Source organism: Pleurodeles waltl, chromosome 10 (genome assembly GCF_031143425.1).
Source record: "Pleurodeles waltl isolate 20211129_DDA chromosome 10, aPleWal1.hap1.20221129, whole genome shotgun sequence".
NCBI classification, from domain to species: domain Eukaryota; kingdom Metazoa; phylum Chordata; class Amphibia; order Caudata; family Salamandridae; genus Pleurodeles; species Pleurodeles waltl.
This window is the reverse complement of record NC_090449.1, coordinates 36762467-36775693: the sequence shown is the minus strand read 5'-3', so window position 1 is coordinate 36775693 and position 13227 is coordinate 36762467. Positions and strand designations below refer to the sequence as shown.

At 48.9% G+C, this 13227-nt stretch overlaps 1 protein-coding gene across 1 annotated transcript; it reads left to right on the top strand.

The window, feature by feature from the left end:
- The first annotated feature begins 8373 nt into the window (after positions 1 to 8373).
- LOC138261006 (carotenoid-cleaving dioxygenase, mitochondrial-like) lies at positions 8374 to 10139 on the top strand. Its single transcript, XM_069209597.1, is given in 1 exon segment — positions 8374 to 10139. A coding segment is annotated over 1 exon segment (1410 nt). The 5' UTR covers positions 8374 to 8722; the 3' UTR covers positions 10133 to 10139.
- The last annotated feature ends 3088 nt before the right edge of the window (positions 10140 to 13227 follow it).

Here is a 13227-nt window from a genome sequence, read left to right as displayed (position 1 = left end):
TTAGACAGTGCCTGGCGATCACCAATGTCGGCAGGGTGGGCAGGACGCGTGGAAGCCAAGAGGGAAAAAGTGAGAAGGCTAGAAAGGTATATGTTTGTTATTTAGCACGCTACCTGCCTGTGTCCCCAGGACTGGGGAAGGACATCACATTGGCGACGAGGACTATCGCTACCCCGCTAGTGTCCTCGCCGCAGCCCCACCCGCAGTGGTGAGAGGGCTGTCTGGGCTGCTTGCAGCGCAGCCCCAGCAGCGGCCTCATCAGGCCTGCGGTCCGGCCTCTGCCTGCCGCTCTTGCTAGGCTCGCTGGGAGCTCCCAGCCCTGTTGTATGATGCCCCGTTGTGTGATACTGGTGGTTCCTCCTCTATCCTGCGGCAAGTGAGGATAATGCTTCTGTGAGCTCCTGCACCACCAATGATCCGAAGCAGTGGCAAATGTTGGAGCATGTGTGTGCATCGCATGGCCTTTTCTTGTATCCATGTCAGCTCGTGTCCAAGAGAGTGTTAGGGGCTGGCCTGTGGTGTGTGCTCCAGAGGACAGAGGAATTGACCATGACCACTCCTCTGTGTGCGTGGTGTGGGGCAGTGTTTAATTTGTAAATAAAACGTGCCAGTGCCCAAAGCTCTCTTTTTTTTACATGCGGCTGCTGCAATTAAATGAGAGAATACGGAATACTGAGTCAGCGTGATACTGAAGCCATCTCGGGCCTCTTTAATCCATTTACAGCCACTCCCTGCCCCTTCAGCTCACTCTTGCAGCTTTCTGCTTTCTCCCTTTGTGACGCTTTTTAGTTTTTCTCTTCCTCCATATTTACCATATTTCTTTTGCTCGCAGAAAATGCTTGAGGCAGAAAAATAAGCACCAGCCCTGAAAAATAAGTGCCTGTGCTCTGCACCGGAAACAACTAGCACAAATTAAGCACTGGTGTGAGGGGAGCATCCACAGTGGCTTGCCTGCCTGGGAGAGTGTTTTGACGACCACCAAAAAGGGTGCCTGATCAGTGGGCTTGGAAGCAGCGTCCTGGACGTCCCACATGCTGGAAGAGAGGTTACCATCAGTGTGCACCACTGTCACTGGTTAAGAGATTCTCTGTGGAAAGGGGGCTTCCATCAGAGAGGACACCACTATCGACTCAGCATAGTGACTCTCTGTGCAGTAGGCCAGGCCCCCAAAGCTTGGAGAGGCCTCCTGCCCACAGGAAGAAGTTTTAGCAGCAGCAGCAGGACTCAACCCCAACACCGCCGGCTCCCTATGCCCACTCGTCAGTCACGGCACTGCTGCAGTTCAGAAACATAGTGGACCCAGTGACAGCAGCACCAGGTGACGCTTCGGGGTTGGAAGCTGCAACATTGCTTCTGTGCCTCTCTTCTTTGCGAGCCAAATCCACAAGTCGCATGCCACTGCCATCATGCAGGAGTTTCCCCATCTCTTCAAAGAGCTAGGGCAGCTGAAGAACACCAAGGTATGGCTGCACATTGATAACACTCAGAGGCCCAAGGCACTTCACCAATGGAGGGCACTTTTCCACCTGCTGCCATTGGTGGAGAGGGAGCTACGGAATCCGGAGCATCAAAGGGTGATCAAGAAGGTCACTTGCCCCACATCCAGGGTTTCACTCCTGGTAATTGCATCCAAACCCAAGCAATCTGGGGTCATTCGGCTCTGTGTGGACATGCGACTTTAAAAAAAGGTCTTTCGACATGAATGGCATATCACCCCTACTATGGATGACATTGTGGTGGACCTGAACGGCACACAGTGGTTTTGTAAACTTGACCTCTATATCACCTACCACCAGCTGGAGCTTGAACTGGCCAGTCGCTAATGACATTCTCAACTCAAATGGGCCTCCAGAGGTACCGGAGGTTAAACTTTTGCATATCCTTCGCAGTGGAGGTGTTGCAAAACACCATCTGTGAAACCCTCTCTGGCCTTGTAGGACTTTTAAACATCAGTGATGACATCCTGATCTTCTCAGAAACTCTCAAGGAACACCATGTGTGACTAAGGGCAACACTGAAGTGTTTTCAGACTGTGGACTGAAGCTATACACAAAGAAATGTTCATTCTATAAAGACTAGATCGAATTCTTTGAGTGATTGCTCTCGAGAGAAGGTCTGCAAGTGGACCCAAGGAAGGTGGAAGCAATACAAAAGGCATTGATTTCCCTTTTTCCCACAGAGGTGAGGAGCTTAGTCAGGATGGTAAATGTAAATTAGCACTTGTATAGCGCACTACTCACCCGTTAGGGTCTCAAGGCGCTGTACTCATACCGCTATGGAACCCCTCCTGGCTTTTCCCTGTGAGGCGCCCACTCCTGAGCACCCCCAGGGTGAAGCCAGGCATCCAAGCGCTGTTGGGGCCGTTGTGGAGATTAAGCAAGCTATTGCCCAGAGTTGCAGAGTGGGACCCATGAATTAGATTAGGCACCGAGGCGAGAATTATCTGGTCAAGGGGAATTGAGCCCAAGACCTGCCGAAGCAGGACTTGAACCCTGGTCTTGAGCCAGATCTCTGCTTCAGGGTCTGCCGCTCTAACCATTGAGCCACACTTCCTGGCGAACGGATGGTAGCCGCGGTGACGGTCTTTTGGCTGCCGTCACCGCGGCGGTAGGCGGTTTATACCACCAATGTCTTAATGTGGGCCTATGTGTTGCATATTGTAAATAAGAAGTTGGCTTTCAGTTAATAAAAGTTGGAAAGGATGCAGAGTGCCACCCGGCCTCTACAACTCATTGTGGCCGCAATACACCCCGAGGCCCGCGAGCGGTCCGAGAGGTTAAAAGAAGGTTGGAGCGGCCGCTCCAGGTCACTCCCCCTACACCCGCACAGCGGCTCTGTGTGCAGTTACTCAGCGCGCTACCTGCCTGCATTCCCAGGGCTTGGGAAGGTCACCCCAAAAGAGGTGGAGGGGGAGCTATTCTTTGAAAAGCAGGGGACCTGTGGAGGTGGGGGTGCATTGGAGAATCATGGGTCCTGTGAAGAGCTGGAGGGGCTAGGCTGTGAAAGGCACCCTGTAAAGGAGTGTGGGTGCATGGGAAAGGTTTGTGTCCCATAAGGGGGAGCTATTCTACAAAAGGCGGGGGGCATGTGGAGGGAGGGGTGCATTGGAGAAGCATGGGTCCTGTAAAGACCTGGAGGGGGTCAAGGCAGCAGTAAGGAGAGGGTTGGATGGGAAATGTATGTCTCCTGGAAATTGATAGAGGGGGGAGCTATTCTGGGGGTGCATTGGGAAGTCGCGGGTGTTGTGAGGGGTAGGAGGCGTGGTTAGGCTGGAAAGATAGGGAACCTGTAGGTATGGTGGAAAGTCCTGTAAAGGGTTGAAGGTGGCGGGGGGCGGCTGGAAAGGTAGGGGGCTGTAATGTAATTTCAATAGACTATATCTGGCTGTGGATGGATAATTCAATCCTGATGGAGACACCATTCTCCTGCCGGGCCCCCCTCCGGCTTCACGAGTCTCCAGCCCCCATCATTCACATTTCAATTACCGGCTAATGTGGGAGCAGACGGGGAACAGCCGTCTGGAGAGCACCGGGGCGGAGAGCGAAGAAATATGGCCGGGGATTGGCAGCCTGGCAACTCTGCGAGCAGGAGCCTGCGGGGCCTGGTGTGAGGCGCACCAGCAGAGCTATCCCTCGGGTTATAAGGATCTCACAGGCTCAGGCAGCAGGGCCCTCCCTCAAGGTACACAAATCTCACAGGCACAGGCAAGAGACAACAGACCTACCCCATGGGTTACATGAATCTCACACGTTTATACAGCAGAGCTATCCCTAGGGATATAACAATCTCACAGACTCGGGCAGCAGCGCCCTCCCTGAGAGTACACGGATCTCACAGGCTCAGGCAAGAGACAACAGACCTACCCCATGAGTTTCAGTTACATGAATCTCACACGTTTATACAGCAGAGCTATCCCTAGGGATATAACAATCTCACAGACTCGGGCAGCAGGGCCCTCCCTGAGAGTACACGGATCTCACAGGCTCAGGCAAGAGACAACAGACCTACCCCATGAGTTACATGAATCTCACATGCTCATACAGCAGAGCTATCCCTAGGGATATAACAATATCACAGACTCAGTCAGCAGGGCCCTCCCTCAGGTTACACGGATCTCACAGGCTCAGGCAAAAGACAACAGACCTACCCCATGAGTTACATGAATCTCACATGCTCATACAGCAGAGCTATCCCTAGGGATATAACAATCTCACAGACTCGGGCAGCAGGGCCCTCCCTTAGAGTACACGGATCTCACAGGCTCAGGCAAGAGACAACAGACCTACCCCATGAGTTACATGAATCTCACACGCTCATACAGCAGAGCTATCCTTAGGGATGTAACAATCTCACAGACTCAGACACGGATCTCCCAGGCTAAGACAACAGACAGCAGAGATAGCCCATGAGCTACACTCACCTCGCAAGTTTATACAGCAGAGATACTCCTCGGGTTAGAATGATCTCACCGGCTCAAGCAGGAGGGCCAACCTTGGTATATGCATTTCAAAATACATACATAAAAAGCTTAATCGCAATATATAGCAGGTTTTTTAATAAACCTATTACTTCTGTGTCCTAATAGTTCTTCATTGTTTGCTTTCAAACCAGGTTTGTTTTTTTGATTTGTGTTCACTGTGATTTTTAATCCCTCTTGGCTCTTCAATAACATTGTGAGATCTCCCCCTAGTGCCACCATGGTAATCTCCCTTAATTTTCACTGTTCTGCTTTTATTCCACCATTCGTGACCTGGGCAACCTCTCAGATTACAAGGATCATAGGCTCTGAGCTCAGATCTCAGATCCATGCCTCGGGGGAACACATGCCGCACAGGCTCAGACTTCAGACACCAGAGCTATCGCTGAGATCACACAGATCTTACAGGCTTGAGGCTCAGAAAGCAGAATCATCCTTCGGGTTATAAAGAGACAGCCCGCAGACAGTAGGTTGCATGGATTCCACGGGTGTAGGCATCAGAGCTATCACTCAGGTTCATAGATCATGCAGGTGTCAGGGAGTATAGCTATCTTTATGACTGCGCGTGTCTCACAGGCCTCAGACATCGGAGCTACCCCTCAGGTTGTATGTATCTCACAGGCTCAGGCCTAAGACATCGGAGCTACCCCTCAGGTTGTATGTATCTCACAGGCTGAGGCCTAAGACATCGGTGCTATCCCTCAGGTTGTATGTATCTCACAGGCTCAGGCCTAAGACATCGGTGCTATCCCTCAGGCTGCATGTATCTCACAGGCTCAGGCCTCAGACATCAGAGCTATCCCTCAGATTGCATGTATCTCACAGGCTCAGGCCTCAGACATCAGAGCTATCCCTCAGATTGCATGTATCTCACAGGCCCAGGCCTAAGACATCGGTGCTATCCCTCAGGTTGCACGTGTCTCACAGGCTCAGGCAGAAGGCCTGCCCCTTGGGTTACACCAAACTCATTGCCTATGAGCGCAGACTCTGGAGCTATCCTTCGAGATGTGCATATCTTCATGCTCAGGTTTCAGACAGCTGAGCTATCTCTCACTTTGCATAAATGGCACAGGCTCTGGCCTCCCCCAACACAGCTTCCGCTCAGGTTGCACACAGCTCACTGGTTCAGGGACCGGAAAGCAGACTTATCCCTGGTGCTGCGCGAACCTCTCTCGAGAGGACACTGATCACAAGCTCAGAACTCGGACAGCCGAGCTATCCTCCAAGTTACACGTAGATCACTGGTTCGGGTCTAAGAAAGCAGAGATATCCCTCGGTGTGCTCGCACCTCACAAGTACATGTCACAGCAGAGAGGGACCCTAAAATGCACACACCACAAGCTCAGAACCCGGACAGACGAGCTATCCTCCAAGTTACACGTAGATCACTGGTTCGGGTCTAAGAAAGCAGAGATATCCCTCGGTGTGCTCGCACCTCACAAGTACATGTCACAGCAGAGAGGGACCCTAAGTTGCACACACCACAGGCTCAGAACCCGGGCAGCCGAGCTATCCCCAGAGTTACACATGGCTCACTGGTTCGGGCCTGAGAAAGCAGAGATATCCCCCGGGATACACGCACCTCACAAGTTCATGTCACAGCAGAGAGGGATCCTAAGATGCACACACCACAGGCTCAGAACCCGGACAGCCGAGCTATCCCCCGAGTTCCACACATCCCACAGGCTCAGACACACTCTTACCCCGTCCTGTGAGGAGGAGGCGGGCACAGGACGAGGAGAGGGCGGGAGAGAGCGAGGCCCGAAGCCTTGAAGAGTGAGGGAGACGGGAGACTCACTCCCCTGGCAGCGGGGCTGGGCGGGGCGGGCTTGCCACGGGAGGGATGTTGTGAGAGGAGCCGTGGCATTATGCATTCACGGAGCCTCTTAGATGTGTTAATTACACTCGCCCTAACCTGATTCCAGCGCAGACACTTCTGCTGTCTACAGTTGCCTTTTATAAATAAGTGATGCTTTGGGAGGGTGTGGGGTAGACGGAAGTGGGGGAGCAGGACTTGGAGGCTGGATCACTTCATTCCCCTAATCCAGGGCAGTTGATATCAAGCGACTGTTTAATAAGCAGAACAACACAACTGTCTGCTATTAAGTGGGCCAGAGAACGACTGTACAACACGTTTGCTACGGGGATCCGTAAGACCGGGAACTCACATTAAGGTACTGTGTCGTCATTCTAGGCTCTGTGATGACATTTCTGTCATTAATAAATGGCCCTCTGTCGTCATCAGAAGGATATAATTGTGACATCATTATAGGGTTCTGTGATGTCACTCTAGGGCTCAATGGAATCTCTGTACGGCTCCGTGACTTGCCACTAAGCCCCATGAACCTCCCTTTAAGGTACTGTGACATCACTCTGGGGCTCTGCGATGTCATCAGAATTTCTATAATCACTTTATGGCCCTCGCATCACCAGAAGGATCTGTGATATCACCCTAGGGCTCTGTGATGTCATCAAAAATTCTATCATTACTTTCTGGACCTCCATCACCAGAAGGATCTGTGACATCAACCTAGGGATCCGTGATGTCATTAACATTACATTATATATAATGACCTACCCCTTCGCCTTAGGACTCTGTGACTTCACTATCAGGCGATGAGGCTCTGAGACATCACTCTGGGGCTCTGTGACATCACTATAAGGATCAGTGACATCACTCTGGGGCTTTGTGACATCACACTGAGGCTCTAGACATCACTCTGGGGCTCTGAGGCATCACTCGGGGGTTCTGTGATATCACTATAAGGATCAGTGACATCACTCTGGGGCTCTGTGGCATCACTATAAGGATCAGTGACATCACTCCGGGGCTCTTTTACATCACTCTGGTGCTCTGTGACATCACACTGAGGTGCTGAGATATCACTCTCGGGCTTTGTGAATCACACTGAGGCTCTACACATCACTCTGGGGCTCTGAGACAACACTCTGGGGCTTTGTGACATCACACTGAGGCTCTAGGCATCACTCTGGGGTTCTGTGACATCATTATAAGGATCAGTGACATCACTCTGGAGCTCTGTAGTGTCACCTTTGTAGGCCTGCCTAGCATCGCTCAAGGTTTCTGTGGCCATCGCATAGGGCTGTGCTGAAGTAAACAGAACAAGGATGGTCTGCATCCCAGTCCATCATCATTTTGCTGACCAGGCCACCTCAGGTTAGACTCAATTACATACAAATCATCTTTGGTCCTCCTCTAATAGGAAGATTCCAGCCCAAGCTCCAAGCCAGGCCCCTCTGTACCAGAATACAAGCAACCCAAGACCGGGTTCACCCTGATTGCTGCTCAGCAGTCCGGTGCAGCCTGTCTCCAGTGGCATGGCGAGCACAGGACCCGCTTCTGGGATACCCGTCGCAGTGAGGGTGTCACATTGAAGTACACAAAACAGCGATCAGTGAATCCTTGAATTACTGCCAGCTACTGCTAATTTCTCAGGACTGATAGGACTGTATGACATCACTGCAGGTCTCTGTGACATCACTAAAAGGTTGTGTGACATCACTCTACCATCCTGTGACACCATTAGAGTTATAACTGCAACACTCACACTTACCCACAACATCATATCACCAAAAATGCTTCTTCTGTGTCTTCAAATCTCAAGCGCTCACCCTGCGTGGTCCATACAGGCTGAAATACAAGCAGCTTCATTTCACCCATGACTCTGAACCAAGTCATAGCGCTACACAGCCTCATCAGATGTACTAAGTGGTAGATAGAACATAAGCATTAAGTAACTACTTACTCAACTACCCAGTAAGCGCTTTGGGTTCTCCAAGGATAGGAAAGCGGTATTCAAATGCCAATAACAGAAACGCGGCTCCTATCAGCTCCACTTCACCATCCTTAGAATAACAGCCTGTTCTGAGTTACCTAACCGAGCGTATGCAATTCATCGTGCACCGTTCTAGATGTTTTTACGTATCTTTGTGGCCACCCTTGATATCTTTGTTGGCATAATGATGGATGTTATATCATCTTTATTGCAGACTATACCAGTTTTGAAGAACTTTATTTCCCGAGACCAGAAGAAGTTGCTTGTTACTGACAAGAAAGGTTTGGAGTGTATCTCTCCCCTCTTTCAGAGTGTGGAGGAGACCCCAGAGTCCATCTCTACAAAGATCACTGGGAACATCCCAAAGTGGATCAATGGAAGTCTGCTCCGAAATGGGCCGGGAAAGTTTGAGTTCGGAAATGACAAGTATAACCACTGATTTGACGGGATGGCTCTTATGCATCAGTTTCGGATTGAAGATGGCACTGTCACTTACATGAGCAAGTTTCTGCAGAGTGATTCTTATATGACGAACCAAGCCTACAACCGCATTGTGTTGTCAGAATTTGGAACCGTAGCCTTGCCGGACCCATGCAAGAGCATGTTTGAGCGTTTCAGGTCTACATTTCAGTTCAAAGCCACAGACAATGCCAATATAAATTACACTTCTTACAAAGGCGACTACTATGTTAGCACTGAAACTAACTTTATGTTTAAAGTGGATCCTAATACACTGGAAACCAAAGATAAGGTGGACTGGAGCAAATTTATCGCTGTGAATGGGGCGACAGCACATCCACATTATGATCCAGATGGGACTGTGTTCAACATGGGCAACTCGTATGGCAAGCACGGTACAAGTTACAACATTATCCGAGTCCCTCCACAGAAGTTGGACCCCAGCGATACACTTGAAGGGGCAAAAGTAGTTTGTTCCATTGCACCAAAAGACAAGATGAGACCTTCCTACTATCACAGTTTTGGCATGACAGCAAACTATATTATCTTCGTTGAACAGCCAATTAAGATGGATTTGATGAAAATGATCACCAGTAAAATTACCGGAAAGGCAGTGACGGACGTCATGACATGGGAACCCGAGGAGCACACGCGCTTCTACATCACCAGTAAACTGTCAGGGGAGCTTCTTCCTGTGAAGTATTTGGCAAATGCATTTGCAACCTTTCATCAGATCAATGCCTTTGAGGATCAGGGCTGCATCGTTTTTGATATCTGCTGTCAAGATAGCGGTGATGGTGTTAAGCTCTAGATGCTGCAAAACCTGAGGAAACAAGGTGAAGGTTTGGATGAGACTTACAACATGCTGTCGAAAAGCTTTCCGCGCAGGTTCGTCCTGCCGCTGGTCGTGGATGTGAACTCTCCTGCAGGAACAGATCTTAACCCCTTGTCATACTCTACGGCAATGGCTGTGAAGACAGATGATGGCACGATCTGGTGTACACACGAAAACCTGCATGATGAGTCGCTGGAAGAGTTGGGTGGTTTGGACTTCCCGTGTATAAATTATACCAAATACAGCTCAAAGAAATATCGTTTCTTCTACGGCTTTGGGATTGGACACCTTGTTGGAGATTCCCTTATAAAGGTGGACGTCGAGACCAAGGCGACAAAGGTTTGGAGACAGACAGGATTCTACCCTTCAGAGCCTGTTTTTGTGCCACTACCAGATGCAACAGAAGAGGATGAAGGAGTTATTCTGTCTGTTGTCATTACACCGAATGAGACTAATCGCACCTTTCTTCTCCTGCTGGATGCCAAGACCTTCTCTGAGATAGGCCGAGCAGAAGTGCCAGTGCAGATACCATGTGGCTTCCATGGCGTTTTTGCAGCCATTTGACAGAATTTGTTGCGAACTGAAAATGTCACTTACCCAGTGTACATCTGTTCGTGGCGTCGGTCGCTGGGGATTCGCGTGTTGTGCGTGGCCCTCCATCTGGTGTTGGGTCGGAGTGTTGCAGGTTGTTTTTCTTTGGGGAGGTCTTTCGGGTCGCGGGACCGAGGGACTCCTCCTCTTTGTCTCCATTGCGCATGGGCGTCGACTCCATCTTCGATTGTTTTCCCCGCAGAGGGTGAGGTAGGAGTTGTTTGTTAGTAATAGTGCCCATGCAATGGAGTGAATAAGTATGTACCTAACTAAGATTTAATATATTTACAAATGTACAAAGTTGAAGGCAACTTCCAAACTGCTACAGGCTCCCGGGGAGGCGGGTGGGCACATGCGAATCTACTGCGACTGATGCCACGAACAGATGTACACTGGGTAAGTGACATTTTCCGTTCGGTGGCATGTGTAGCTGCAGATACACATGCTGTGCATAGACTAGTAAGCAGTTATCTCCCCAAAAGCGGTGGCTCAGCCTGTAGGAGTGGAAGTAGTCTGAAATAAGGTTCTTAGTACGGCTTGACCTACTGTGGCTTGTTGTGCTGATAGCACGTCTACACAGTAGTGCTTGGTAAATGTGTGAGGCGTAGACCATGTGGCTGCCTTACATATCTCGTTCATTGGAATGTTTCCTAGGAAGGCCATGGTAGCGCCTTTCTTTCTGGTGGAGTGTGCCCTTGGTGTAATGGGCAGTTGTCTTTTTGCTTTAAGGTAGCAGATTTGGATGCACTTAACTATCCATCTGGCTATACCCTGTTTCGATATTGGGTTTCCTGCGTGAGGTTTTTGAAATGCAATAAACAGTTGTTTAGTTTTTCTGATGTTTTTAGTTCTGTCGATGTAGTACATTAGTGCTCTTTTGACGTCTAATGTATGTAGTGCCCTTTCAGCTATGGAATCTGGCTGTGGGAAGAACACTGGTAGCTCTACCGTTTGATTTAGGTGGAACGGTGAAATAACCTTTGGCAAAAATTTAGGATTGGTCCTTAGGACTACTTTATTTTTGTGTAGTTGGATAAAAGGTTCTTGTATTGTAAACGCCTGAATTTCACCTACTCTTCTCAGAGATGTGATGGCGATGAGAAATGCGACTTTCCATGTTAGGAATTGGATTTCGCAAGAGTGCATAGGTTCAAAAGGTGGACCCATGAGTCTTGTTAAGACGATGTTGAGGTTCCATGAAGGAACGGGTGGTGTCCTTGGTGGTATAATTCTTTTGAGGCCTTCCATAAATGCTTTAATGACAGGTATCCTAAATAGTGAAGTTGAATGGGTAATCTGCAAGTATGCAGATATTGCTGCTAAGTGTATCTTAATGGAAGAGAAGGCCAGGTTTGATTTTTGTAAGTGTAGTAAGTAACCCACTACATCTTTTGGAGACGCGTGTAATGGTTGAATTTGATTATGATGGCAATAGCAAACAAATCTTTTCCATTTGCTTGCATAGCAGTGTCTAGTGGATGGTCTTCTGGCTTGCTTTATGACTTCCATACATTCTTGTGTGAGGTTTAAGTGTCCGAATTCTAGGATTTCAGGAGCCAGATTGCTAGATTCAGCGATGCTGGGTTTGGATGCCTGATCTGTTGTTTGTGTTGTGTTAACAGATCTGGCATGTTGGGCAACTTGACGTGGGGTACTACTGATAGGTCTAGCAGTGTTGTGTACCATGGTTGCCTTGCCCATGTTGGTGCTATCAGTATGAGTTTGAGTTTGTTTTGACTCAATTTGTTTACTAGATATGGAAGGAGAGGGAGAGGGGGAAAAGCGTACGCAAATATCCCTGACCAGTTCATCCATAGGGCATTGCCTTGAGACTGCCTGTGTGGGTATCTGGATGCGAAGTGTTGTCATTTTGCGTTCTCCTTTGTTGCAAACAAGTCTATTTGAGGTGTTCCCCATCGTTTGAAGTAAGTGTTTAGAATTTGGGGGTGAATTTCCCACTCGTGGACCTGTTGGTGATCTCGAGAGAGATTGTCTGCAAGTTGATTCTGGATCCCTGGAATAAACTGTGCTATTAGGCGAATGTGGTTGTGAATTGCCCATTGCCATATTTTTTGTGCCAGCAGGCACAGCTGTGTCGAGTGTGTCCCTCCCTGTTTGTTTAGATAATACATTGTTGTCATGTTGTCTGTTTTGACAAGAATGTATTTGTGAGTTATGATTGGTTGAAATGCTTTTAATGCTTGGAAAACTGCTAGTAGTTCGAGGTGATTTATATGCAGCTTTCTTTGATGTACGTCCCATTGTCCTTGTATGCTGTGGTGATTGAGGTGTGCTCCCCACCCTGTCATGGAAGCATCTGTTGTTATCACGTATTGTGGCACTGGGTCTTGGAAAGGCCGCCCTTTGTTTAAATTTATGTTGTTCCACCATAGAAGCGAGAGGTATGTTAGGCGGTCTATCAACACCAGATCTAGAAGCTGACCCTGTGCTTGAGACCATTGTGATGCTAGGCACTGTTGTAAGGGCCGCATGTGCAACCTTGCGTGTGGGACAATGGCTATGCATGAGGACATCATGCCTAGTAGTTGTAATATCATCTTTGCCTGTATCCTTTGTGTTGGATACATGCGTTGTATAATCTTTTGGAAATTTTGAACCCTTTGTGGACTTGGAGTGGCTATTCCCTTTGTTGTATCTATTGTGGCTCCTAGGTATTGTTGTACCTTGCACGGCAGAATGTGTGATTTTGCATAGTTGATGGTGAAACCGAGTTTGTAGAGGGTTTGTATGACCTGATCTGTGTGGTGTGAGCACCTTGTCAGTGAGTCGGTCTTGATTAGCCAGTCGTCTAGATACGGGAATACGTGTATTTGCTGCCTTCTGATGTGTGCAGCCACTACTGCTAGGCACTTTGTGAAGACTCTTGGTGCAGTTGTTAAACCGAAGGGCAATACTTTGAATTGGTAATGTATCCCCTTGAATACGAACCTTAGGTATTTCCTGTGCGACGGATGTATCGGTATGTGGAAATACGCGTCTTTGAGATCTAAGGTAGTCATGTAGTCCTGTTGCTTCAGCAATGGTAACACTTCTTGGAGCGTGACCAT